Source organism: Salmo salar, chromosome 02, assembly GCF_965601325.2.
Source record: "Salmo salar chromosome 02, fSalSal1, whole genome shotgun sequence".
Taxonomy (NCBI): Eukaryota; Metazoa; Chordata; class Actinopteri; order Salmoniformes; family Salmonidae; genus Salmo; species Salmo salar.
In genome coordinates, this window is record NC_138292.1 from 9,015,517 (window position 1) to 9,041,193 (window position 25,677).

The 25,677-nt window shown below is 47.7% G+C and overlaps 3 protein-coding genes across 6 annotated transcripts in view; all 3 read left to right on the plus strand.

The window, feature by feature from the left end:
* Positions 1-885: 885 nt before the first annotated feature.
* On the plus strand, positions 886-11,151 carry LOC145859686 (sphingomyelin phosphodiesterase 5). 4 transcript variants are annotated; one of them, XM_082959601.1, is made up of 8 exons: positions 886-1,117; positions 2,092-3,291; positions 3,737-3,812; positions 5,104-5,244; positions 5,508-5,597; positions 5,972-6,035; positions 6,878-7,037; positions 10,353-11,151. In XM_082959601.1, the coding sequence occupies exons 2-8, from the start codon at positions 2,113-2,115 to the stop codon at positions 10,461-10,463; spliced, it is 1,821 nt and encodes a 606-aa protein (XP_082815727.1). In that variant the 5' UTR covers positions 886-1,117; positions 2,092-2,112; the 3' UTR covers positions 10,464-11,151. The 4 variants fall into 4 exon arrangements, with proteins under 4 accessions (XP_082815727.1, XP_082815724.1, XP_082815726.1 ...); XM_082959598.1 differs by having other exon boundaries at positions 887-1,117; positions 2,004-3,291; XM_082959600.1 differs by having other exon boundaries at positions 893-1,129; positions 2,007-3,291.
* Positions 11,152-11,488: 337 nt separating this feature from the next.
* On the plus strand, positions 11,489-22,479 carry LOC145859708 (mitochondrial assembly of ribosomal large subunit protein 1). Its single transcript, XM_082959602.1, has 4 exons — positions 11,489-11,879; positions 12,960-13,138; positions 13,382-13,463; positions 21,959-22,479. Exons 1-4 carry the CDS (start codon positions 11,570-11,572, stop codon positions 22,117-22,119), a joined length of 732 nt encoding a protein of 243 aa, XP_082815728.1. The 5' UTR covers positions 11,489-11,569; the 3' UTR covers positions 22,120-22,479.
* A 1,733-nt stretch (positions 22,480-24,212) lies between these two features.
* LOC106596971 (serine/threonine-protein kinase 31) overlaps positions 24,213-25,677 on the plus strand; it is a 34,734-nt gene continuing 33,269 nt past the window's right edge. The window contains exons 1-4 of the mRNA XM_082968541.1: positions 24,213-24,487; positions 24,591-24,643; positions 24,818-24,916; positions 25,023-25,091. Of these exons, the coding sequence (XP_082824667.1) occupies positions 24,481-24,487; positions 24,591-24,643; positions 24,818-24,916; positions 25,023-25,091 (228 nt within the window). The 5' untranslated portion in view covers positions 24,213-24,480. The remainder of the gene's footprint in view (positions 24,488-24,590; positions 24,644-24,817; positions 24,917-25,022; positions 25,092-25,677) is intronic.

A 25,677-nucleotide genomic window follows, 5' to 3' on the forward strand; every position in this document is an offset into this window, starting at 1 on the left:
TTTCATATACACTGAACAAAGTTTAGACAACATGTAAAATATTTGTCCCATGGTTCATGAGCTGAAATAAAAAATCCCAGACATTTTTCATACACACAAAAAGCTTATTTCTCTCAAATTTTGTGCACAAATTTTATTTACATCCCTGTTAGTGAGCATTTATCCTTTGCCAAGATAATCCAGCTACCTGACAGGTGTGTCATATCAAGAAGCTGATTAAACTGCATGATCATTACACAGGTCCACCTTGTGCTGGGGACAATAAAAGGCCACTTTAAAATGAGCAGTTTTATCACACAACACAATGCCATAGATGTCTCAAGTTTTGAGGCATGGTGACTGCAGGAATGTCCACCAGGGCTGTTGTCAGAGACATGAATGTTAATTTCTCTGCCATAAGCTGCCTCCAATGTCATTTTACAGAATTTCTGTCGGTAATAATGCCATTTTGTGGGGAAAAACTAATTCTGATTGGCTGGGCTTTGCTCCCCAGTGGGTGGCCTGGCTGCCAAGGGGGTGGGCCCACCCCCCACCCATAGCTGCACCCTGCCCAGTCATGTGAAATCCATAGATTAGGGCCTAATTTATTTATTTCAGTTGACTGATTTTCTTATATCAAATCAAATTTCAAATCAAATTTATTTATATAGCCCTTCTTACATCAGCTGATATCTCAAAGTGCTGTACAGAAACCCAGCCAAAAAACCCAAACAGCAAGCAATGCAGGTGTAGAAGCATATGAACAGTAACTCAGTAAAGTCTTTGAAATTGTTGCCTTTCAATATTGTAACGATCCTGGGTTTATAAGCGCGAATCCGCGCTCAATAACCCCATATACCTATAAACCATTATACTGTTCATATAAGGAAATATGTTCAGCTCGCTTGTCATTTCAGACGAGCACGCACGCGCATACTGTCTAGACGAGTTGGCTACTCCCCGCGCGGGACAAGCCGTACACTGGTCGCTGGAATCCTTGTATTCTGTTTTATACAGGAATATTGAATGAAAAATATCCACAGCATGACAAGGCCAACTCAGCAGTAGCCATGGTTACATCTATTTAGACGGATAAATTCACATTTTAGGAAGGAAGTGGACTCTTCTATGCAGACAGGTAAGAATAAAGGTGCATAGCTCATGTTAACGTTTGCTAACCAGATAACCTATTTTAGCTAGCTAGTAGCTAACATTAGTCCACGAACGTGTGGCTATGTAAATGTGTAAGACAAAATTGTCTTGTTCATGAATGATACATTGTGCATGTGAGCACCTGCTACCTAGCCCAAATGAGTGAACATTTTCAAACTGGTTGAATTAGCCAGGTAACGTTAGTACTTCAAGTTAACGTTAGCTGGCTAGCTAGCTAACCACGCCACGTCAGTTGTGAGAACAGCATTTGGGGCGAGTCGATCATTTCAAAGTAACAAGCACACACAACGAAAACTTGAGAAACAATCGATATCACATTCATTCATGACCCATGTTGGTTGGCATGACAGTGTCAGCAGAAATGCGTGCACTCAGGACGGGCGTCATTGTCGGAAAGTGTGGGTCTTTTTGGAGCCTTGTGTGGACTATTTTGAACGTTGCACCGACCACTAGTAGTACACTACACATCTGTCGCTATAGCGATTAGTGAATTCGTGCAGATGGTGACGTCTGGATTAACAGTAGTTCGGGTAAAATACCCGTATATTCTACTCCTCTTGCCCTCCTTTCCAACAATGTCTGTCTGTCTATCCACCAACCCAGCCCTTCATGTGCGCGCAGCCCAGTAAGCCAATGTAATCTGCCTTTCTACTCCAATTGATCCCGTGTACTATGACGCACCAGCTGTCGCCCAGCCCCCTTGGGTTGATTCTGGTTTCTGAACGGGAGTCATTTCCCTGACAACCACGCAACTTCATGCACTATTGATTTACCTCACTAGTCGAGCCAGGAAAGGTCTGAAAACACCCTCTACATGTCCTGTCTGTGTGTTGTTCTACGTTTACTTCTAGTAGATTCCAGAGTCTGTCAGATGGTGAATAACCAGAGTGAGGTGAGCAGCTGGGAGCACTGATGCCTGCTCTCCCTATTTGTGTCCAGAGGTGACTGAAGGAGGGAGGCATGTCTCTGCGGGAGTCCCCATTCCCCAACTGCTTTGTGGAGGGCCTCCATGCAGTGAGCTGGGGTCTCATCCTGCCCTGCTTCTGGTTCCTGGACCGCCTCATTGCCGTCTGCATGTCCACCAGCCTGGAACGCACCCAGCGGCAGGAGCAGGAGTGTTACCTCCACCCTCTCAAGGTGTTCTTCGGCTTCATCCTCTTCCTCACCCTCTTCCTGATCACGGCTCCCCTGGCCTTCCTGGGGTTCCTGCTTTGGGCTCCCCTCCAGGCCGCCCGAAGGCCCTTCTCCTACCACCAGGAGCCCCCGTCGAGACCAGCACCAGCCGAGGAGGGGGAGAGGAACCTGGGCTTTGAGGCAGGGGCCAACAAGGCCACTTTTGGTTTTGCTTCTGCCAACTTGTGCCTATTGCCGGACGGCATCGCGCGCTTCAACAACCTGGGGCACACGCAGCGCCGTGCCACCGCCATCGGCCGGAGCATCGTGCAGGGCGTGAACCGGCCACACATCCGCATCTTCGTGGATTCACCCAGTAGCTGTGGCACCCTCAGCCCCTCCAGTAGCCTGCTCCCCGGCCCCTCCACCACCAGCCCTGCCTCATACGGCGCTACAGACCCAGCATGCCAGCCACCACCCCAGGCCCATTCAGACGAGGACCAAGCTGACGGAGCGGTCCCAACAACGACGCCCCCCAAGCCCAGTGACTCAAACTATGTGGTGTACGAGCCCTGTGACGACACTGAGGAGTCTTCCCATTCTCCTGCCCCCGTCATCAACACCAACCACAACTCCAACCAGCAGGACCGGAAGGGCCACAGGAACCCTCCACGGGCCCTACGCACTCAGGGGGTCGCCCAGCGCGGTCAGGCTGGGCCAGACGACGTGCCCTGGGAGGTGTCCTCTCTCTTCCCGGCCAACGTGGACATCCTGTGTCTGGAGGAGGTGTTTGATAAGAGGGCAGCTGTGAAGCTGACCAACACCCTGGGGCCCCTGTTCAACCACATACTGTATGATGTAGGGGTGTACGCCTGCCAGCCTCCCGGCAGCTGCTCCTCCTTTAAGTTCTTCAACAGCGGCCTGTTCCTGGCCAGCCGTTACCCAGTGCTGGAGGCCCAGTACCACTGCTTCCCTAACGGCCGGGGGGAGGACGCCCTGGCTGCTAAAGGCCTGCTCTCTGCCAAGGTACCACTCACCACCGAGATCCTATTACTTACTAGAGAGGATGAAGTCAATGGGCTGATATTGGCAGACATTTTGATTAAATTAAGGAGAAATACAGTTCTAATTTATAATTCTATGCTACTCACTGTCATTATAGCTCTTGTCTTTCTCACCTCTCGCCTGCACTGAGTTTTTTCTGCTTATAATAACTGTGATATGTGGTTGTTTTTTCCTACTAACTTTAGTTGAATGCACTGACTGTAAGTCTCTCTGGAGAAGAGTGTCTGGTAAATGACTAAAATGTAAATGTGGTGTCATCTGGTTGCCATTAACGCTCACACTGTATTGAGTTACTGTTGTCAGTTATTGTAATGATAACGGCCGCTCCATTTTACCATGGGTTAAACAACAACATCAACACAGTTCATACCCAGTAGGTGAAGTAATGGTTTGTGGGTGTTCCCAGGTGCTAGTTGGCCAGAATCAGAAAGAGAAGAAGCTGGTTGGATATTTTAACTGCACACACCTCCATGCACCTGAAGGCAAGTCATCTTCATTCATTTTTTTTTACTTAATCCAAAATGGCCACCTCTTCTCTATTTACAGCACAACTTCTCACATAGCTCATTATAATTTAGCTACTACTGTACATTGCATTCCATTTACACTGTTTATGCACCCTGAGGAGGGCACAGTGATGCCGAAATACCCATTAAATGGCTGGGAGTTTATACATGGAGTGAGCGACTTTCTTTATTTTGATAGTTTATTCTCCGTTAGTCAGCACCTCCACACACTATTATTCTGGGTGTGCACCAGCTCATGTTTTTAATACTGTTTATGCACACCACACATTTATATACTGGGTTCCTGACATAGCTCACTGTAATATACAGTGTCTACTGCTGTACATATCACTCTTAGTATATATTTTTGGTGTATATATGCACAGATTGCATTTGTTTTATGATAGTGTTGTGTTGAGGTTCTGAACAGAGTAAAAACTCAAACGGACAACTAGATAAAAGCTCAAGCCACATTTATTCAACCCACTGGGTGCCTCAGCTGCAAGCACAACATACAAGTACATATCTATACCTTCTGACTAGGAGTCACCTCCTTTTATGACTAAGATAAACAATCCGTCTCTGTTGCTAGGCAGGAACTAAATCTGTTCCTCTTACTGATGTTGTCATGGCCCTGCATGAGTCTAGAACCTTCATTAGAGCGTGGAAGTGTGTGTGTGTGAGATAGGACTGCAGTTAGCTGGTCTCCAGAGACTTCTTTTCTCTTCAACTGTTGACCTTATTGAGTTGAGTTCCACATCCCTCCTGGTCCTAGATCCACAGCAACTGGCCTGCCTTGTCAGGAACTGAGACCTCCTTCCTTAGAAATATTACTATTCAGCAATAACATGTTTAAACAGACAAACTTTCTGTACTTCCCATTGTCTCGCTCAGTAACTTTCCATAAACAAAGTTCCTATTCTTCCTTCACTGACCCCTAACATACAGTTCTTTATACTTTTTATTCTTTATGTAAAGTAATCAATAAGCTCTAATATGGTGACAGGAATAAGTATATCTCAAGCCAGAATCTGACAGTTCATTGTTGATTTGTTATGTGTGTATTTGTTTGACATTTTACTGCCCTGTTAAAAGCTAGTAGCAGAAGCATTTCACTGCACCCACTGTAACATCTGCTTAACTCTGTACGTGACCAATAAACTACGCAGTAATTATCTGTCCAGCACCAGTCTCTCTCTGCTTCTATTGCAATGGAGTCAATAGTGTTGAGAGCTGATCCCTGTGTGTCCTGTGATTGGCTGAGCAGGTGAAGGGGAGATCCGCTGTGAGCAGCTCAACATGCTCACCAAGTGGATCCAGGAGTTCCAGGTGACCAATAGCAAGCCTGATGAGGTGGTTGTGTTTGATGTGCTTTCTGGGGATTTCAACTTCGACAACTGCTCACCTGGTACGTCTGTGTCCCAAATTGAACCTTATTCTCTCTATCTCTATCTATAGTGCACAACTTTTGATGAGAGCCCTATGGGCCTTGGTCAAATGTAGTACACTATATAGGGAATAGGGTGTCAGTTTTGGATACCTTTCTGTCTACGTAGAGAGTACATTGTCTCTGCATGCAGTTTGTCTTCTATAGATGGGTATCTGTGGGCTTGATGTCATGCAACAGGTTTCCACATTGTTCCATGTTTCTGTGTGTTGGTCCTTGGTCAGATGACAGTCTAGAACAGAGGCACAGTCTGTTTGAGGAGTACAGAGACCCCTGCAGGGCCGGGCCGGGCCAGGAGAAGCCCTGGGTCATTGGTGAGTTGGACTGTTGCACGCTCTTTAGGCTGTGTCCCAAATGGCATCCTATTCCCTGTACAGTGTACTACTTTTGATCAGGGCCCGAAGGTAAGTAGTGTGCCATTTGGGATACATGCCACATAGCCGACATACAGGCCTACAAGTCATTAGGAATGATCAAACATTTCTTGATGTCCTCTTGTGCACATTTGGGACATTATTAAAGTTTTTAACCTCTTGTATAGTCAGTCTCCTGTACAGGGCCCAGCCCATGTTTACCTATGTTGTCTGTTGTTTTATGTCGTGTAAGGAGTTTATTTGATCTTTTTTTTTAGCAAGGCACATCTGTGGAAATCAACAAAACATTTTTTTTCCTCTGTTATATCGTTCAGGCACTTTGCTGGAACAGCCTACTCTGTATCATGAGGATGTAAGGACCCCAGAGAATCTTCAAAGGTATGCTATCCCTCAGACTGCATTCACTGGATGTAGTCAATGGGCCCTGGACGAACAACGTAGTGCACTACAACACATTGCAACCACTGGCCTCTCTAATCATTTAGAACACTAGTCACTTTAATAATGTTTACATTTTTTATATACTGTATTCTATCCTATTCTACTGTATCTTAGTCTATGTATTACTCATCTCATATCTATATACTGTATTCTATCCTATTCTACTGTATCTTAGTCTATGTATTACTCATCTCATATCTATATACTGTATTCTATCCTATTCTACTGTATCTTAGTCTATGTATTACTCATCTCATATCTATATACTGTATTCTATCCTATTCTACTGTATCTTAGTCTATGTATTACTCATCTCATATCTATATACTGTATTCTATCCTATTCTACTGTATCTTAGTCTATGTATTACTCATCTCATATCTATATACTGTATTCTATCCTATTCTACTGTATCTTAGTCTATGTATTACTCATCTCATATCTATATACTGTATTCTATCCTATTGTACTGTATCTTAGTCTATGTATTACTCATCTCATATCTATATACTGTATTCTATCCTATTGTACTGTATCTTAGTCTATGCCGCTCTGACATCGCTCGTCCAACTATTTATATATTCTTAATTCCATTCCTTTACTTTAGATTGTGTGTTAGATACTACTGCACTGTTGGAGCTAGAAACACAAGCATTTCGCTACACCTGCAATAACATCTGCTAAACACGCGTATGTGACCAATAAAATATGATTTGATATGGAATAAGGTGTCGTTTGGGACATGTCCTAAGTTCCCCTGATCCCTTCCCTGTCTCTAGGACCCTGGAGAGAGAGGACTTGAGGAAGCAGTACATTTCCTCTCCTGTGGCCCTGGACGGCTGTCCCATGGTCTACCCTGAGTTGGGTCAGCCCTGGGTGGGGCGCCGCATCGACTACATCCTCTACAGAGAGAGCTCCATCTCCAAGCACTGCCGAACTGTACGTGTTTCATACTTTTCCCCTCTCTGGTTAGCTAGCTAGGTTAGCTAACATGAGCTAGCTATCAGACACCTGCCTTCTAATTCAACTGTATAGAAGAGTTGACTTCCTTCATGTTCTCCTCTCCACACTCCTGACCTCCACCTGTGTTATTGAAATGATTGCTTGGAACACCACGAGGATGTGTTCTAGGAAATACAACAGCGTGTCTGGCTGGCTGGCTGCAGGCGTCACAACAGCGTGTCTGGCTGGCTGGCTGCAGGCGTCGCAACAGCGTGTCTGGCTGCAGGCGTCACAACAGCGTGTCTGGCTGGCTGGCTGCAGGCGTCGCAACAGCGTGTGTCTGGCTGCAGGCGTCGCAACAGCGTGTGTCTGGCTGCAGGCGTCGCAACAGCGTGTGTCTGGCTGGCTGGCTGCAGGCGTCACAACAGCGTGTGTCTGGCTGGCTGCAGGCGTCGCAACAGCGTGTGTCTGGCTGGCTGGCTGCAGGCGTCGCAACAGCGTGTGTCTGGCTGCAGGCGTCGCAACAGCGTGTGTCTGGCTGGCTGGCTGCAGGCGTCACAACAGCGTGTGTCTGGCTGGCTGCAGGCGTCGCAACAGCGTGTGTCTGGCTGGCTGGCTGGCTGCAGGCGTCACAACAGCGTGTGTCTGGCTGGCTGGCTGGCTGCAGGCGTCACAACAGCGTGTGTCTGGCTGGCTGGCTGCAGGCGTCACAACAGCGTGTGTCTGGCTGGCTGGCTGCAGGCGTCACAACAGCGTGTGTCTGGCTGGCTGCAGGCGTCACAACAGCGTGTGTCTGGCTGGCTGGCTGCAGGCGTCACAACAGCGTGTGTCTGGCTGGCTGGCTGGCTGCAGGCGTCACAACAGCGTGTGTCTGGCTGGCTGGCTGGCTGCAGGCGTCACAACAGCGTGGCTGGCTGGCTGGCTGCAGGCGTCACAACAGCGTGTCTGGCTGGCTGGCTGCAGGCGTCACAACAGCGCGTGTCTGGCTGGCTGGCTGCAGGCGTCACAACAGCGTGTGTCTGGCTGGCTGGCTGCAGGCGTCACAACAGCGTGTGTCTGGCTGGCTGGCTGGCTGCAGGCGTCACAACAGCGTGTGTCTGGCTGTCTGGCTGCAGGCGTCACAACAGCGTGTGTCTGGCTGGCTGGCTGCAGGCGTCACAACAGCGTGTGTCTGGCTGGCTGGCTGCAGGCGTCACAACAGCGTGTGTCTGGCTGGCTGGCTGCAGGCGTCACAACAGCGTGTGTCTGGCTGGCTGGCTGCAGGCGTCACAACAGCGTGTGTCTGGCTGGCTGGCTGCAGGCGTCACAACAGCGTGTGTCTGGCTGGCTGGCTGCAGGCGTCACAACAGCGTGTCTGTCTGGCTGGCTGGCTGCAGGCGTCACAACAGCGTGTGTCTGGCTGGCTGGCTGCAGGCGTCACAACAGCGTGTGTCTGGCTGGCTGGCTGCAGGCGTCACAACAGCGTGTGTCTGGCTGGCTGCAGGCGTCACAACAGCGTGTGTCTGGCTGGCTGCAGGCGTCACAACAGCGTGTGTCTGTCTGGCTGGCTGCAGGTGTCACAACAGCGTGTGTCTGGCTGGCTGCAGGCGTCACAACAGCGTGTCTGTCTGGCTGGCTGCAGGCGTCACAACAGCGTGTCTGGCTGGCTGGCTGCAGGCGTCGCAACAGCGTGTGTTTGGCTGTCTGGCTGCAGGCGTCACAACAGCGTGTGTCTGGCTGGCTGGCTGCAGGCGTCACAACAGCGTGTGTCTGGCTGGCTGGCTGCAGGCGTCACAACAGCGTGTGTCTGGCTGGCTGCAGGCGTCACAACAGCGTGTGTCTGGCTGGCTGCAGGCGTCACAACAGCGTGTGTCTGGCTGGCTGGCTGCAGGCGTCACAACAGCGTGTGTCTGGCTGGCTGGCTGGCTGCAGGCGTCACAACAGCGTGTCTGGCTGGCTGGCTGCAGGCGTCACAACAGCGTGTGTTTGGCTGTCTGGCTGCAGGCGTCACAACAGCGTGTGTCTGGCTGGCTGGCTGCAGGCGTCACAACAGCGTGTGTCTGGCTGGCTGGCTGCAGGCGTCACAACAGCGTGTGTCTGGCTGGCTGGCTGCAGGCGTCACAACAGCGTGTGTCTGGCTGGCTGGCTGCAGGCGTCACAACAGCGTGTGTCTGGCTGGCTGCAGGCGTCACAACAGCGTGTGTCTGGCTGGCTGGCTGCAGGCGTCACAACAGCGTGTGTTTGGCTGGCTGGCTGCAGGCGTCACAACGGCGCGTGTGTGTCTGGCTGGCTGCAGGCGTCGCAACGGCGCGTGTGTGTCTGGCTGGCTGCAGGCGTCGCAACGGCGCGTGTGTGTCTGGCTGGCTGCAGGCGTCACAACGGCGCGTGTGTGTCTGGCTGGCTGCAGGCGTCACAACGGCGCGTGTGTGTCTGGCTGGCTGCAGGCGTCACAACGGCGTGTGTCTGGCTGGCTGGCTGCAGGCGTCACAACAGCGTGTGTCTGGCTGGCTGGCTGCAGGCGTCACAACAGCGTGTGTCTGGCTGGCTGGCTGGCTGCAGGCGTCACAACAGCGTGTGTCTGGCTGGCTGGCTGCAGGCGTCACAACAGCGTGTGTCTGGCTGGCTGCAGGCGTCACAACAGCGTGTGTCTGGCTGGCTGCAGGCGTCACAACAGCGTGTGTCTGGCTGGCTGCAGGCGTCACAACAGCGTGTGTCTGGCTGGCTGGCTGCAGGCGTCACAACAGCGCGTGTTTGGCTGTCTGGCTGCAGGCGTCACAACGGCGCGTGTGTGTCTGGCTGGCTGCAGGCGTCGCAACGGCGCGTGTGTGTCTGGCTGGCTGCAGGCGTCGCAACGGCGCGTGTGTGTCTGGCTGGCTGCAGGCGTCACAACGGCGCGTGTGTGTCTGGCTGGCTGCAGGCGTCGCAACGGCGCGTGTGTGTCTGGCTGGCTGCAGGCGTCGCAACGGCGCGTGTGTGTCTGGCTGGCTGCAGGCGTCGCAACGGCGCGTGTGTGTCTGGCTGGCTGCAGGCGTCACAACAGCGTGTGTCTGGCTGGCTGGCTGCAGGCGTCACAACAGCGTGTGTCTGGCTGGCTGTCTGGCTGCAGGCGTCGCAACGGCGCGTGTGTGTCTGGCTGGCTGCAGGCGTCACAACAGCGTGTGTCTGGCTGGCTGGCTGCAGGCGTCACAACAGCGTGTGTCTGGCTGGCTGTCTGGCTGCAGGCGTCGCAACGGCGCGTGTCTGGCTGGCTGGCTGGCTGCAGGCGTCACAACAGCGTGTGGGTCTGTTATTAATTCTGGTGTTATTACATCCTTTTCTTTCTCTGCGCTATAGGAAATCGAGGAGGTCACCTTTGTGACCCAGCTTGCTGGCCTCACCGACCACATTCCAGTGGGCCTGAGGCTCAATGTGTTCCTGGACTCCGACACTGCCCAGTCCGAATGAGTGACAACCCAAGCCTGAATCCATTTGGGGAGAAGGGAAAGATATGTACTTCATTCCAAATGGCACACTATTCCCTATATTGTGCACTACTTTTGACCAAAGTCCTATGGGTGCCATTTGGGATGTAGGCATCTACTATGCACCACACGGGTACAACAATAACTTGACTTTGTAATTGTTGCTGTGAAAATGAACAGACCAATGAAACATGCCTGGGGGTTATGTTGTGGATGAGCTGGCCTGCATCCTCAGTCAGAGAGATGGAATGTGCATCGCAAATGGCACCCTATTCCCTGTATAGAGATGGTAAGGCATCCCAAATGAGTCCCTATATAGTGCACTACTTTTGACTAGAGTTTTATGGGGAATAACGTAGAGTTTTGGACAGTACCATTGTCTGGTAGCTGCTGGATTAAAACTGATATTGATTTGCTGGTGCTGCATACAGAGACCAAATCTAAGCTAAGTAATGACATGACTCACTGAGTTTTATTTATACATACATACATACATACATACATACATACATGTGGGCCTTTTCAGGTCAGGGGCATTGATAACTCACTTTTATACAGTCAATCTTAGTTTTGGTAAATTGTTGGTACTGAAAATAATATTTTATATTTTTTCACTCTGATTTCACGATAATGCGTGTGGAAAATAAATGATCTCACTGAAATGCACCAAATGTTTGAGTCTCTTACTGCATACAAGGGTGGTCCAAAAAATATTAGAAGAATATTTGCTGTGTGGAGGGGGTGGTGAAACTGATTAAACCAAGAACAGTAACACAGTTATATGGATACATTCTGAAACCTTTATAAGAAGTTGATTGTATGGGTTTCGAGAGCGATTAAATATTTAAATGTCATGTTTTATAGCTGAAACGAGAGCAATATTATTTGGTGTGCTACTTCAAAGTCCCACGTTAGGCGGCGGTAAAGCGCATCCAGGAGGAGAACTTTACGGAAGAAGGCGTAAACAGCGAAGAAACCACCTCAACCAATCAGAGTCCTGGAATCAAACACTTCCTGATTCTAGACAGTCCTTGGAAAAACAAACTATAAACACATGCGTTTTGATGGCAATGACACGATAGTTAAATCATGTGTGTTCTCAATTGTTCTAGGCAATTTCTCTCTCAGATACTTTCACATAATGTTCTTGGAGGGTATACCGGTGTCGTTAGAGGTGCGTCTTTAATTGCAAAAGCGCGACGCAGCACAGAGTTTTTATATCGACGTTACACATGTCTTGCCTCTCAACAAATACATCCACATCTCTCTGCATTTTACAACGGTATTAGAAGGTATTACGCCGATTTACATAATGAAGAGAATGTTTCAAAGTTGGACAGCCCTGGCAAGTTTCTGGCACAACAAGATGAATATGAGATGCAGAGCGACTCAAGCCAAAGTAAGTATAACTAAAATTGATTCAATCAGATAACTAGCTAGCTAACGTTAGTAGTGTAACGTTACATGGCTACAAGGCACCCAATTCAATTACAAAGTCATACTATCTGATCTAGCTAAGCGCCATACCTTCCTCTACGTGTTACAGCAGCATACCACCCTGCATCCCACTGTCGGCTTGCTTCTGAAGCTAAGCAGGGTTGGTCCTGGTCAGTCCCTGGATGGTAGACCAGATGCTGCTGGAAGTGGTGTTGGAGGGCCAGTAGGAGGCACTCTTTCCTCTGGTCTAAAAACTATCCAAAATGCCCCAGGACACTGCCCTGTGTAGGGTGCCTACTTTTGGATGGGATGTTAAACGGGTGTCCTGACTCAGGTCATTAAAGATCCCATGGCACTTATCGTAAGAGTAGGGGTGTTAACCCTGGTGTCCTGGCTAAATTCCCAATCTGGCCCTCATACCATCATGGTCACCTAATCATCCCCAGCTTCCAATTGGCTCATTCATCCCCCCCCCCATCCCCTGTAACTATTCCCAAGGTCATTGCTGTAAATGAGAATGTGTTCTCAGTCAATTTACCTGGTAAAATAACGGTATAAATAAAACGTTTGTTACGTGTTTTTCCGAAAGTGCACAACACTTTTCTGTAGACCAATTATAAAGCTTCATCTGGCTGAGTTTACTCACCTCCACCTCCTGTATGGAAGATATCCTGGGTGCCAGTCTGTTGGGCCATCATGCCAACTCCTTGTTACTCAAACATGGTTGGTATGACATTGAGTGACAGGGAGTTGGAATGATGTCTCCCAGGCTAGTGTATTACTTATGAATATATATATTTTAACCTTTATTTAACTATGCAAGTCAGTTAAGAACAAATTCTTATTTTCAATGACAGCCTAGGAACAGTGGGCTAACTGCCTTGTTCAGGGGCAGAACGACAGATTTGTACCTTGTCAGCTCGGGGATTTGAACTTGCAACCTTGCGGTTACTAGTCCAACACTCTAACCACTAGGCTACAGTGCCACCCCCATACTGAATGTGTGTTTAATGTGATGATCCTCCCTCTCCCCTTGCTGTAGGAAACCCGCAGGAGGACTTTAACATGGACGTGTTGGTGTCCCTGCTCCGCCAGGAGAATGCAGCAGACATCTGTGTCATCAAGGTGCCTGAGGACATCAAGTACACCGACTACTTTATCGTTGTCAGCGGGTCCTCCTCAAGGCACCTCCGTGCCATGGCCCTCTACGCCATTAAAGTGGTAATTCCTTTATTTGATCAATTGTAGGTTTGCAAAATTCCGGTAACTTTCCACAAATTCCCAGGTTTTCCAGATATCCTGGTAGGAAGAATCGTAGAATCCGAAGGGAATAAGCAGGAAACCTGGGAATTTCCGAAAAAGTTACTTGAATTTTGAAACTCTATTTGGAACATGCTGGTCAAAGCTGTGCAGCAAACGCATTTGGCACCACTGTGTTGTAATACATGTTTCATATTTTGGCAGTACAAATATATGAAGAAAGATGGGGACCCACATGCCAAGATTGAGGGAAAGGATGCAGATGACTGGATGTGCATTGACTTTGGTATGTTTGATGATCTGGTGCTGGATTATAGTGCAGTAGGATGATCTGCTCCTGGTGCTGGATTATAGGGCAGTTGGATGATCTGCTCCTGGTGCTGGATTATAGGGCAGTTGGATGATCTGCTCCTGGTGCTGGATTATAGGGCAGTAGGATGATCTGCTCCTGGTGCTGGATTATAGGGCAGTTGGATGATCTGGTGCTGGATTATAGGGCAGTTTGATGATCTGCTCCTGGTGCTGGATTATAGGGCAGTTGGATGATCTGCTCCTGGTGCTGGATTATAGGGCAGTAGGATGATCTGCTCCTGGTGCTGGATTATAGGGCAGTTGGATGATTTGGTGCTGGATTATAGGGCAGTAGGATGATCTGCTCTTGGTGCTGGATTATAGGGCAGTTGGATGATCTGCTCCTGGATTATAGGGCAGTAGGATGATCTGCCCCTGGTGCTGGATTATAGGGCAGTTGGATGATCTGGTGCTGGATTACAGGGCAGTTGGATGATCTGCTCCTGGCGCTGGATTATAGGGCAGTTTGATGATCTGCTCCTGGCTGTGGATTATAGGGCAGTTGGATGATCTTCTCCTGGTGCTGGATTATAGGGCAGTTGGATGATCTGCTCCTGGTGCTGGATTACAGGGCAGTTGGATGATCTGGTGCTGCATTATAGGGCAGTAGGATGATCTGCTCTTGGTGCTGGATTATAGGGCAGTTGGATGATCTGCTCCTGGTGCTGGATTATAGGGCAGTAGGATGATCTGGTGCTGGATTATAGTGCAGTAGGATGATCTGCTCCTGACTGTGGATTATAGTGCAGTAGGATGATCTGCTCCTGGTGCTGGATTATAGGGCAGTTGGATGATCTGCTCCTGGTGCTGGATTATAGGGCAGTTGGATGATCTGCTCCTGGTGCTGGATTATAGGGCAGTAGGATGATCTGCTCCTGGTGCTGGATTATAGGGCAGTTGGATGATCTGCTCCTGGTGCTGGATTATAGGGCAGTTTGATGATCTGCTCCTGGTGCTGGATTATAGGGCAGTTTGATGATCTGCTCCTGGTGCTGGATTATAGGGCAGTAGGATGATCTGCTCCTGGTGCTGGATTATAGGGCAGTTGGATGATCTGGTGCTGGATTATAGGGCAGTAGGATGATCTGCTCTTGGTGCTGGATTATAGGGCAGTTGGATGATCTGCTCCTGGATTATAGGGCAGTAGGATGATCTGCCCCTGGTGCTGGATTATAGGGCAGTTGGATGATCTGGTGCTGGATTACAGGGCAGTTGGATGATCTGCTCCTGGCGCTGGATTATAGGGCAGTTTGATGATCTGCTCCTGGCTGTGGATTATAGGGCAGTTGGATGATCTTCTCCTGGTGCTGGATTATAGGGCAGTTGGATGATCTGCTCCTGGTGCTGGATTACAGGGCAGTTGGATGATCTGGTGCTGGATTATAGGGCAGTAGGATGATCTGCTCTTGGTGCTGGATTATAGGGCAGTTGGATGATCTGCTCCTGGTGCTGGATTATAGGGCAGTAGGATGATCTGGTGCTGGATTATAGTGCAGTAGGATGATCTGCTCCTGACTGTGGATTATAGTGCAGTAGGATGATCTGCTCCTGGTGCTGGATTATAGGGCATTTGGATGATCTGGTGCTGGATTATAGGGCAGTTGGATGATCTGCTCCTGGTGCTGGATTATAGGGCAGTAGGATGATCTGCTCCTGGTGCTGGATTATAGGGCAGTTGGATGATCTGCTCCTGGTGCTGGATTATAGGGCAGTTTGATGATCTGCTCCTGGTGCTGGATTATAGGGCAGTTTGATGATCTGCTCCTGGTGCTGGATTATACGGCAGTAGGATGATCTGCTCCTGGTGCTGGATTATAGGGCAGTTGGATGATCTGGTGCTGGATTATAGGGCAGTAGGATGATCTGCTCTTGGTGCTGGATTATAGGGCAGTTGGATGATCTGCTCCTGGATTATAGGGCAGTAGGATGATCTGCCCCTGGTGCTGGATTATAGGGCAGTTGGATGATCTGGTGCTGGATTACAGGGCAGTAGGATGATCTGCTCTTGGTGCTGGATTATAGGGCAGTTGGATGATCTGCTCCTGGTGCTGGATTATAGGGCAGTAGGATGATCTGGTGCTGGATTATAGTGCAGTAGGATGATCTGCTCCTGACTGTGGATTATAGTGCAGTAGGATGATCTGCTCCTGGTGCTGGATTATAGGGCATTTGGATGATCTGCTCCTGGTGCTGGATTATAGGGCAGTTGGATGATCTGCTCCTGGTGCTGGATTATAGGGCAGTAGGATGATCTGCTCCTGGTGCTGGATTATAGGGCAGTTGGATGATCTGCTCCTGGTGCTGGATTATAGGGCAGTTTGATGATCTGCTCCTGGTGCTGGATTATAGGGCAGTTTGATGATCTGCTCCTGGTGCTGGATTATACGGCAGTAGGATGATCTGCTCCTGGTGCTGGATTATAGGGCAGTTGGATGATCTGGTGCTGGATTATAGGGCAGTAGGATGATCTGCTCTTGGTGCTGGATTATAGGGCAGTTGGATGATCTGCTCCTGGATTATAGGGCAGTAGGATGATCTGCCCCTGGTGCTGGATTATAGGGCAGTTGGATGATCTGGTGCTGGATTACAGGGCAGTTGGATGATCTGCTCCTGGCGCTGGATTATAGGGCAGTAGGATGATCTGGTGCTGGATTATAGTGCAGTAGGATGATCTGCTCCTGACTGTGGATTATAGTGCAGTAGGATGATCTGCTCCTGGTGCTGGATTATAGGGCATTTGGATGATCTGCTCCTGGTGCTGGATTATAGGGCAGTTGGATGATCTGCTCCTGGTGCTGGATTATAGGGCAGTAGGATGATCTGCTCCTGGTGCTGGATTATAGGGCAGTTGGATGATCTGCTCCTGGTGCTGGATTATAGGGCAGTTTGATGATCTGCTCCTGGTGCTGGATTATAGGGCAGTTTGATGATCTGCTCCTGGTGCTGGATTATACGGCAGTAGGATGATCTGCTCCTGGTGCTGGATTATAGGGCAGTTGGATGATCTGGTGCTGGATTATAGGGCAGTAGGATGATCTGCTCTTGGTGCTGGATTATAGGGCAGTTGGATGATCTGCTCCTGGATTATAGGGCAGTAGGATGATCTGCCCCTGGTGCTGGATTATAGGGCAGTTGGATGATCTGGTGCTGGATTACAGGGCAGTTGGATGATCTGCTCCTGGCGCTGGATTATAGGGCAGTTTGATGATCTGCTCCTGGCTGTGGATTATAGGGCAGTTGGATGATCTTCTCCTGGTGCTGGATTATAGGGCAGTTGGAGGATCTGCTCCTGGTGCTGGATTACAGGGCAGTTGGATGATCTGGTGCTGGATTATAGGGCAGTAGGATGATCTGCTCCTGGTGCTGGATTATAGGGCAGTTGGATGATCTGCTCCTGGTGCTGGATTATAGGGCAGTTTGATGATCTGCTCCTGGTGCTGGATTATAGGGCAGTTTGATGATCTGCTCCTGGTGCTGGATTATACGGCAGTAGGATGATCTGCTCCTGGTGCTGGATTATAGGGCAGTTGGATGATCTGGTGCTGGATTATAGGGCAGTAGGATGATCTGCTCTTGGTGCTGGATTATAGGGCAGTTGGATGATCTGCTCCTGGATTATAGGGCAGTAGGATGATCTGCCCCTGGTGCTGGATTATAGGGCAGTTGGATGATCTGGTGCTGGATTACAGGGCAGTTGGATGATCTGCTCCTGGCGCTGGATTATAGGGCAGTTTGATGATCTGCTCCTGGCTGTGGATTATAGGGCAGTTGGATGATCTTCTCCTGGTGCTGGATTATAGGGCAGTTGGAGGATCTGCTCCTGGTGCTGGATTACAGGGCAGTTGGATGATCTGGTGCTGGATTATAGGGCAGTAGGATGATCTGCTCTTGGTGCTGGATTATAGGGCAGTTGGATGATCTGCTCCTGGTGCTGGATTATAGGGCAGTAGAATGATCTGGTGCTGGATTATAGTGCAGTAGGATGATCTGCTCCTGACTGTGGTTTATAGTGCAGTAGGATGACCTGGTGCTGGATTATAGGGCAGTAGGATGATCTGGTGCTGGATTATAGTGCAGTAGGATGATCTGCTCCTGACTGTGGTTTATAGTACAGTAGGATGATATGCTCCTGACTGTGGTTTATAGTACAGTAGGATGATATGCTTCTGACTGTGGTTTATAGTACAGTAGGATGATCTGCTCCTGACTGTGGTTTATAGTGCAGTAGGATGATCTGCTCCTGACTGTGGTTTATAGTGCAGTAGGATGATCTCCTCCTGACTGTGGTTTATAGTGCAGTAGAATGATCTAGTGCTGGATTATAGTGCAGTAGGATGATCTGCTCCTGACTGTGGTTTATAGTGCAGTAGGATGATCTGCTCCTGACTGTGGTTTATAGTACAGTAGGATGATATGCTTCTGACTGGTTTATAGTGCAGTAGGATAATCTGCTCCTGGCTGTGGATTATAGTGCAGTAGGATGACCTGCTCCTGACTGTGGTTTATAGTGCAGTAGGATGATCTGCTCCTGACTGTGGTTTATAGTGCAGTAGGATGATCTGCTCCTGACTGTGGTTTATAGTGCAGTAGGATGATCTGCTCCTGACTGTGGTTTATAGTGCAGTAGGATGATATGCTCCTGACTGTGGTTTATAGTGCAGTAGGATGATCTGCTCCTGACTGTGGTTTATAGTACAGTAGGATGATCTGCTCCTGACTGTGGTTTATAGTGCAGTAGGATGATCTGCTCCTGACTGGTTTATAGTGCAGTAGGATGATCTGCTCCTGACTGGTTTATAGTACAGTAGGATGGTCTGCTCCTGATTGTGGTTTATAGTGCAGTAGGATGATCTGCTCCTGACTGTGGTTGATAGTGCAGTAGGATGATCTGCTCCTGACTGTGGTTTATAGTGCAGTAGGATGATCTACTCCTGACTGTGGTTTATAGTGCAGTAGGATGATCTGCTCCTGACTGTGGTTTATAGTGCAGTAGGATGATCTGCTCCTGACTGTGGTTTATAGTGCAGTAGGATGATATGCTCCTGACTGTGGTTTATAGTGCAGTAGGATGATCTGCTCCTGACTGTGGTTTATAGTACAGTAGGATGATCTGCTCCTGACTGTGGTTTATAGTGCAGTAGGATGATCTGCTCCTGACTGGTTTATAGTGCAGTAGGATGATCTGCTCCTGACTGGTTTATAGTACAGTAGGATGGTCTGCTCCTGATTGTGGTTTATAGTGCAGTAGGATGATCTGCCCTGACTGTGGTTTATAGTGCAGTAGGATGATCTGCTCCTGACTGTGGTTTATAGTACAGTAGGATGATCTGCTCCTGACTGTGGTTTATAGTGCAGTAGGATGATCTGCTCCTGACTGTGGTTTATAGTGCAGTAGGATGATCTGCTCCTGGCTGGTTTATAGTACAGTAGGATTATCTGCTCCTGACTGTGGTTTATAGTGCAGTAGGATGATCTGCTCCTGACTGTGGTTTATAGTACAGTAGGATGATATGCTCCTGACTGTGGTTTATAGTGCAGTAGGATGATATGCTCCTGATTGTGGTTTATAGTGCAGTAGGATGATCTGCTCCTGGCTGTGGTTTATAGTACTGTAGAATGATCTGCTCCTGACTGTGGTTTATAGTACAGTAGGATGATCTGCTTCTGACTGTGGTTTATATTACAGTAGAATGATCTGCTCCTGACTGTGGTTTATAGTGCAGTAGGATGATCTGCTCCTGACTCTGGTTTATAGTGCAGTAGGATGATCTGCTCCTGACTGTGGTTTATAGTACAGTAGGATGGATGATCTGCCCCTGACTGTGGTTTATAGTGCAGTAGGATGATCTGCTCCTGACTGTGGTTTATAGTACAGTAGGATGATCTGCTCCTGACTGTGGTTTATAGTACAGTAGAATGATCTGCTCCTGACTGTGGTTTATAGTACAGTAGGATGATCTGCTCCTGATTGTGGTTTATAGTACAGTAGGATGATATGCTCCTGACTGTGGTTTATAGTACAGTAGGATGGATGATCTGCCCCTGACTGTGGTTTATAGTGCAGTAGGATGATATGCTCCTGACTGTGGTTTATAGTGCAGTAGGATGATCTGCTCCTGACTGTGGTTTATAGTACAGTAGGATTATCTGCTCCTGACTGTGGTTTATAGTGCAGTAGGATGATCTGCTCCTGACTGTGGTTTATAGTACAGTAGGATGATATGCTCCTGACTGTGGTTTATAGTGCAGTAGGATGATATGCTCCTGATTGTGGTTTATAGTGCAGTAGGATGATCTGCTCCTGGCTGTGGTTTATAGTACTGTAGAATGATCTGCTCCTGACTGTGGTTTATAGTACAGTAGGATGATCTGCTCCTGACTGTGGTTTATATTACAGTAGAATGATCTGCTCCTGACTGTGGTTTATAGTGCAGTAGGATGATCTGCTCCTGACTCTGGTTTATAGTGCAGTAGGATGATCTGCTCCTGACTGTGGTTTATAGTACAGTAGGATGGATGATCTGCCCCTGACTGTGGTTTATAGTGCAGTAGGATGATCTGCTCCTGACTGTGGTTTATAGTACAGTAGGATGATCTGCTCCTGACTGTGGTTTATAGTACAGTAGAATGATCTGCTCCTGACTGTGGTTTATAGTACAGTAGGATGATCTGCTCCTGATTGTGGTTTATAGTACAGTAGGATGATATGCTCCTGACTGTGGTTTATAGTACAGTAGGATGGATGATCTGCCCCTGACTGTGGTTTATAGTGCAGTAGGATGATCTGGTCCTGACTGGTTTATAGTACAGTTGGATGGTCTGCTCCTGACTCTGGTTTATAGTACAGTAGGATGATATGCTCCTGACTGTGGTTTATAGTGCAGTAGGATGATCTGCTCCTGACTGTGGTTTATAGTACAGTAGGATGATCTGCTCCTGACTGTGGTTTATAGTGCAGTAGGATGATCTGCTCCTGACTCTGGTTTATAGTGCAGTAGGATGATCTGCTCCTGACTGTGGTTTATAGTACAGTAGGATGATCTGCTCCTGACTGTGGTTTATAGTACAGTAGGATGATCTAGTGCTGGATTATAGTGCATGGAGATTAGAATAATTTACTGAAATAACACACTGATGGTCTCTAGAAATATTACACTGATATATTTTCTCTGGATATGTGGTTAATAAGGTAAGGTTATTACATTTATGTGAAAATGTCAATTTCTTACTTGCTAATCCTATTGCTCTCTCTGTCTCCCTTCTCTGTCTCCCTTCTCTGTCTCCCTTCTCTGTCTCCCTTCTCTGTCTCCCTTCTCTGTCTCCCTTCTCTCTGTCTCCCTTCTCTCTGTCTCCCTTCTCTCTGTCTCTGTCTCCCATCTCTGTCTCCCTTCTCTGTCTCCCTTCTCTCTGTCTCCCTTCTCTCTGTCTCCCTTCTCTCTGTCTCCCTTCTCTCTGTCTCCCTTCTCTCTGTCTCCCTTCTCTCTGTCTCTGTCTCCCATCTCTGTCTCCCTTCTCTCTGTCTCCCTTCTCTCTGTCTCCCTTCTCTGTCTCCCTTCTCTGTCTCCCTTCTCTGTCTCCCTTCTCTCTGTCTCTGTCGCCCTTCTTCTCTGTCTCTGTCTCCCTTCTCTGCCTCCCTTCTCTCTGCCTCCCTTCTCTCTGTCTCCCTTCTCTGTCTCCCTTCTCTGTCTCCCTTCTCTGTCTCCCTTCTCTGTCTCCCTTCTCTGTCTCCCTTCTCTGTCTCCCTTCTCTGTCTCCCTTCTCTGCTCCTCCCTGTCTCCTTTCTCTCTGTCTCCCTCTCTCTGTCTCCCGCTCTCTGTCTCCCCCTCTGTCTCTGTCTCCCTTCTCTGTCTCCCTGTCTCTGTCTCCCTTGTCTCTGTCTCCCTTCTCTGTCTCCCTTCTCTGTCTCCCTTGTCTCTGTCTCCCTTCTCTGTCTCCCTTCTCTCTGTCTCCTTTCTCTCTGTCTCCCTTCTCTGTCTCCCTTGTCTCTGTCTCCCTTGTCTCTGTCTCCCTTCTCTCTGTCTCCTTTCTCTCTGTCTCCCTCTCTCTGTCTCCCGTCTCTGTCTCCCTTGTCTCTGTCTCCCTGTCTCTGTCTCCCTTCTCTGTCTCCCTTGTCTCTGTCTCCCTTCTCTGTCTCCCTTCTCTCTGTCTCCTTTCTCTCTGTCTCCCTTCTCTGTCTCCCTTCTCTCTGTCTCCCTTCTCTCTGTCTCCCTTCTCTCTGTCTCCCTTCTCTCTCTCTGTCTCCCTTCTCTCTCTCTGTCTCCCTTCTCTCTCTCTGTCTCCCTTCTCTCTCTCTCTGTCTCCCTTCTCTCTGTCTCTGTCTCCCTTCTCTCTCTCTGTCTCCCTCTCTCTGTCTCCCTCTCTCTGTCTCCCTCTCTCTCTCTCTCCTCCCTTCTCTCTGTCTCCCTTCTCTCTCTCCTTTCCTCCCTGTAGGAAGGATGGTGGTCCACTTCATGCTACCAGAGACCAGAGAGGTGTATGAACTGGAGAAGCTGTGGACACTACGTTCTCTTGATGAACAGTTGAGCTCCATCCCAGTTGAGACGCTCCCAGAGGACTTCATATATGGAGCCCATGTCAATGTCACCAAGTGACTCAACAATTAAACAACTGTTGAGACTGGAGTGTTATTTATTGAAAAGAAGAGACACTGAGGCTGCTTCCTAAATGCCACCCTATTCCCTTTATAGTGCACTACTTTTGACCAGACCTATTCCCTTTATAGTGCACTACTTTTGACCAGAGTCTTATGGGCCCTGGTCAAAAGTAGATTACACAATAAGTGTCTTACAATCATGGTTGTTAATGTTTGCACTGGAATGTAGCTAGGAGTTTAGGGTGTTTTTGTGTGTGTTGATGTGTTGATGCAATGGGGGTGGGGGATTCGGTGGCAATGGTTGTTTGGGCATTTCATCAGAAGACTGAATTTTATTAAAGAATTCATTTCAAAAATACTTTTCTTAAGATATTGTATTGTTCATGATGACTCCTGGCTAGACACACATTATTACATTCAGTAGATGGTAACAATGACATCATCTGGTGTAGAGCTTATTATATGAACAACAGAACAATTGTTTGTTGGCTATAGTCAGTGTATAAAGCTAAACAAAATATGGTCTTGTGCAGCTCCTTGTAACTTAATGATCAGTGGTGGAAAAAGTACCCAATTTTCATACTTGAGTAAAGATAGCTTAAGAGAAAATGACTCAAGTGAAAGTCACCCAGAAAATACTACTTGAGTAAAAATAACTTAAGCATCAAAAGTAAAAGTATAAATAATTACATTTAATTTACGGAAAGCCAGGGGTGTGGTCCAACACTCAGACATGATTTACAAACGAAGCATGTGTTTAGTGAGTCCGCCAGATCAGAGGCAGTAGGGATGACCAGGGATGTTCTCTTGATAAGTGTGAGAATTAGACAATTTTCCTGTCCTACTAAGCATTCAAAATGTAATGAGCACTTTTGGGTGTCAGGGAAAATGTATGGTGTAAAAAGTACATTTTCTTTAGGAATGTAGGGAAGTAAAACCTGTCAAAATTATCATTAGTAAAGATACCCCCACAAAAATGACTTAAATAGTACTTTCAAGTATTTTTACTTAAGTATTTTACACCACAAAAAAATTATGTTGATGCAACAAACTTTCATGTCCAATAACAAACGTACCTTTATTTACACAGTATGAAGTACTGTACCATATTTTTAGATTTTTTTATTTCACCTTTATTTAACCAGGTAGGTAAGTTGAGAACACGTTCTCATTTACAACTGTGACCTGGCCAAGATAAAGCAAAGCAGTTCGACACATACAACAACACAGAGTTACACATGGAGTAAAACAAACATACAGTCAATAATACAGTAGAAAATAAGTCTATATACAATGTGAGCAAATGAGGTGAGATAAGGGAGGTAAAGGCAAAAAAGGCCATGGTGGCAAAGTAAGATTTTTGTAGTTCGTTCCAGTCATTGGCAGCAGAGAACTGGAAGGAAAGGTGGCCAAAGGAGGAATTGGCTTTAGGGGTGACCAGAGAGATATACCTGCTGGAGCGCGTGCTACAGGTGGGTGCTGCTATGGTGACCAGCGAGCTGAGATAAGGGGGGACTTTACCTAGCAGGGTCTTGTAGATGACCTGGAGCCAGTGGGTTTGGCGACGATTATGAAGAGAGGGCCTGCCAACATAAGCGTACAGGTCGGAGTGGTGGGTAGTATATGGGGCTTTGGTGACAAAATGGATGGCACTGTGATTGACTGCATCCAGTTTGTTGAGTATCAACTATTATAAACTGGGTGGTTTGAGCCCTGAATGCAGATTGGCTGACAGCCGTGGTATATCAGACCCTATACCATGGGTATAACAAAACATGTATTTTTACTGCTCTAATTACGTTGGTAACCAGTTTATAATAGCAATATGACACCTCGGGAGTTTGTTGTATACCACGGCTACGGGCTGTATCCAGGAACTCCGCGTTGCGTCAGGTTTAAGAACAGCCCTTGGACATGGTATATTGGCAATATACCACACCCCTCGTGACGTATTGCTTTAATATGTACTGCACATTATTTACACCTGCTAAGAGACCCACTGTAGAGTATGACAGAAAAAAAAAATCTTCGCGCGTGCCCGTTTTTTCATGAACGGCTTGACCTCAGCATGAATTTTCTATAAGTGCATACATTTTTTTCGTTTAAAGCATATCAAGATCCGAACAGGTGAGATTATTAGGTTGACCTACTGTAATAAAACAAATATTTTTGTCTGTTTCCACGGTAACTTCATGGACAACATCTTTTTTTAGAACAAATTACTTCTCCAAAAACTTTTCTAGATGTATAGATTTGATGTTGGCCTCGCCAGGGAGCCGTAGCCATGCATACCAGCGCATCTTCATGTTGTGTTTTTTACGTCATAGCCAATCAACCTATAAACATAGACCAATGAACGATGGACGGTGAGTATAGTCTTTTTTTCTGTCGTCTAAATATTTCTATAACTATCCACTTAATTATGGAAAATATCCTTCCCGTATTAATACTGGTTTCATTTAATTTTAGTGGAGCTTGTTGGAGTAACACACGTTTTGGATGCCATCACGTTTTGGGCACAGGTAGCTAGCTAGCTACACGTAGCACATCCCACTATTGAATTAATTAACGTTAGAACTTTGGTTGAACATTTCACCTGTTGATTGGTTCATTTGATTTACACAAGAACACCCAAGAAATGTAACCCAAACATGTACACACAGTATACCCACATGTCTGTTTGTTATGTGTTGTAGAATGTCAATGACGATCAAGCCATTGAAAACATAAGAAATGCCTTGGCAGACAAATGCCCAACAGCCCAAAGGTTACTTGGAACTCCCAATCCTCAGAAGGTAAAGAAAGGTAGAAGCTAGACTTGGAGAGATGGAGAAGAGAGAGAGAGAGAGAGACCATTATCATTGGATTCATACATTGCATCCATCTTGTGTTTGCGTCTAGATTTATGGGGCAGTCTTCTCAGAGGACAGCTGTTGGTACAGGTGCAAGGTCCTGCAGCAGACTGATAATGTGAGTCAATGAGTGTCTGGATACTACCCACATGGCACCCTATAAAGTGCACTACTTTTGACCAGAGCCCTTTGGGGAATTTGGGACATGCTGACCATCTCGCTGTCTGGAAAAGCCTACAGTACATGATGTGAGGGGGCTTATCAATGTATCATTGTGGTTCATACCTTCATTCTGACACAAGCATGATCTGTCAGTATCCACCCGAGGCTGTGCTGATGAGATCCTGCTTTGGAAGTGAAGTGGTTAGACAGGTAATAGATTTAGACAGATTTGGAATTGCAGCTGGTGTATAACCCCCCTGGGCCATAACACTGCAGGCTGTTTAGTTTATCTCAGGATGATGTTGTGCTGACTGACGTGAGGAGGCTGTGGTGATGACTGACGTGAGGAGGCTGTGGTGATGACTGACGTGAGGAGGCTGTGGTGATGACTGACGTGAGGAGGCTGTGGTGATGACTGACGTGAGGAGGCTGTGGTGATGACTGACGTGAGGAGGCTGTTGTGCTGACTGGCGTGAGGAGGCTGGCTGTTGTGCTGACTGGCGTGAGGAGGCTGGCTGTTGTGCTGACTGGCGTGAGGAGGC

What these genes read in the sequence shown, in the direction of transcription:
- LOC145859686 (XM_082959601.1), top strand. Translation starts at nt 2,113, where the DNA reads ATGTCTCTGCGGGAGTCCCCATTCCCCAACTGCTTTGTGGAGGGCCTC. An exon ending in CTTCGACAACTGCTCACCTG is followed by an intron (nt 5,245 to 5,507) that starts GTACGTCTGTGT and finishes GTCCTTGGTCAG; the next exon opens with ATGACAGTCTAGAACAGAGG. An exon ending in GGAGAAGCCCTGGGTCATTG is followed by an intron (nt 5,598 to 5,971) that starts GTGAGTTGGACT and finishes TATATCGTTCAG; the next exon opens with GCACTTTGCTGGAACAGCCT.
- LOC145859708 (XM_082959602.1), top strand. Translation starts at nt 11,570, where the DNA reads ATGTGTGTTCTCAATTGTTCTAGGCAATTTCTCTCTCAGATACTTTCA. An exon ending in GCAGAGCGACTCAAGCCAAA is followed by an intron (nt 11,880 to 12,959) that starts GTAAGTATAACT and finishes CCCTTGCTGTAG; the next exon opens with GAAACCCGCAGGAGGACTTT. An exon ending in CCCTCTACGCCATTAAAGTG is followed by an intron (nt 13,139 to 13,381) that starts GTAATTCCTTTA and finishes ATATTTTGGCAG; the next exon opens with TACAAATATATGAAGAAAGA.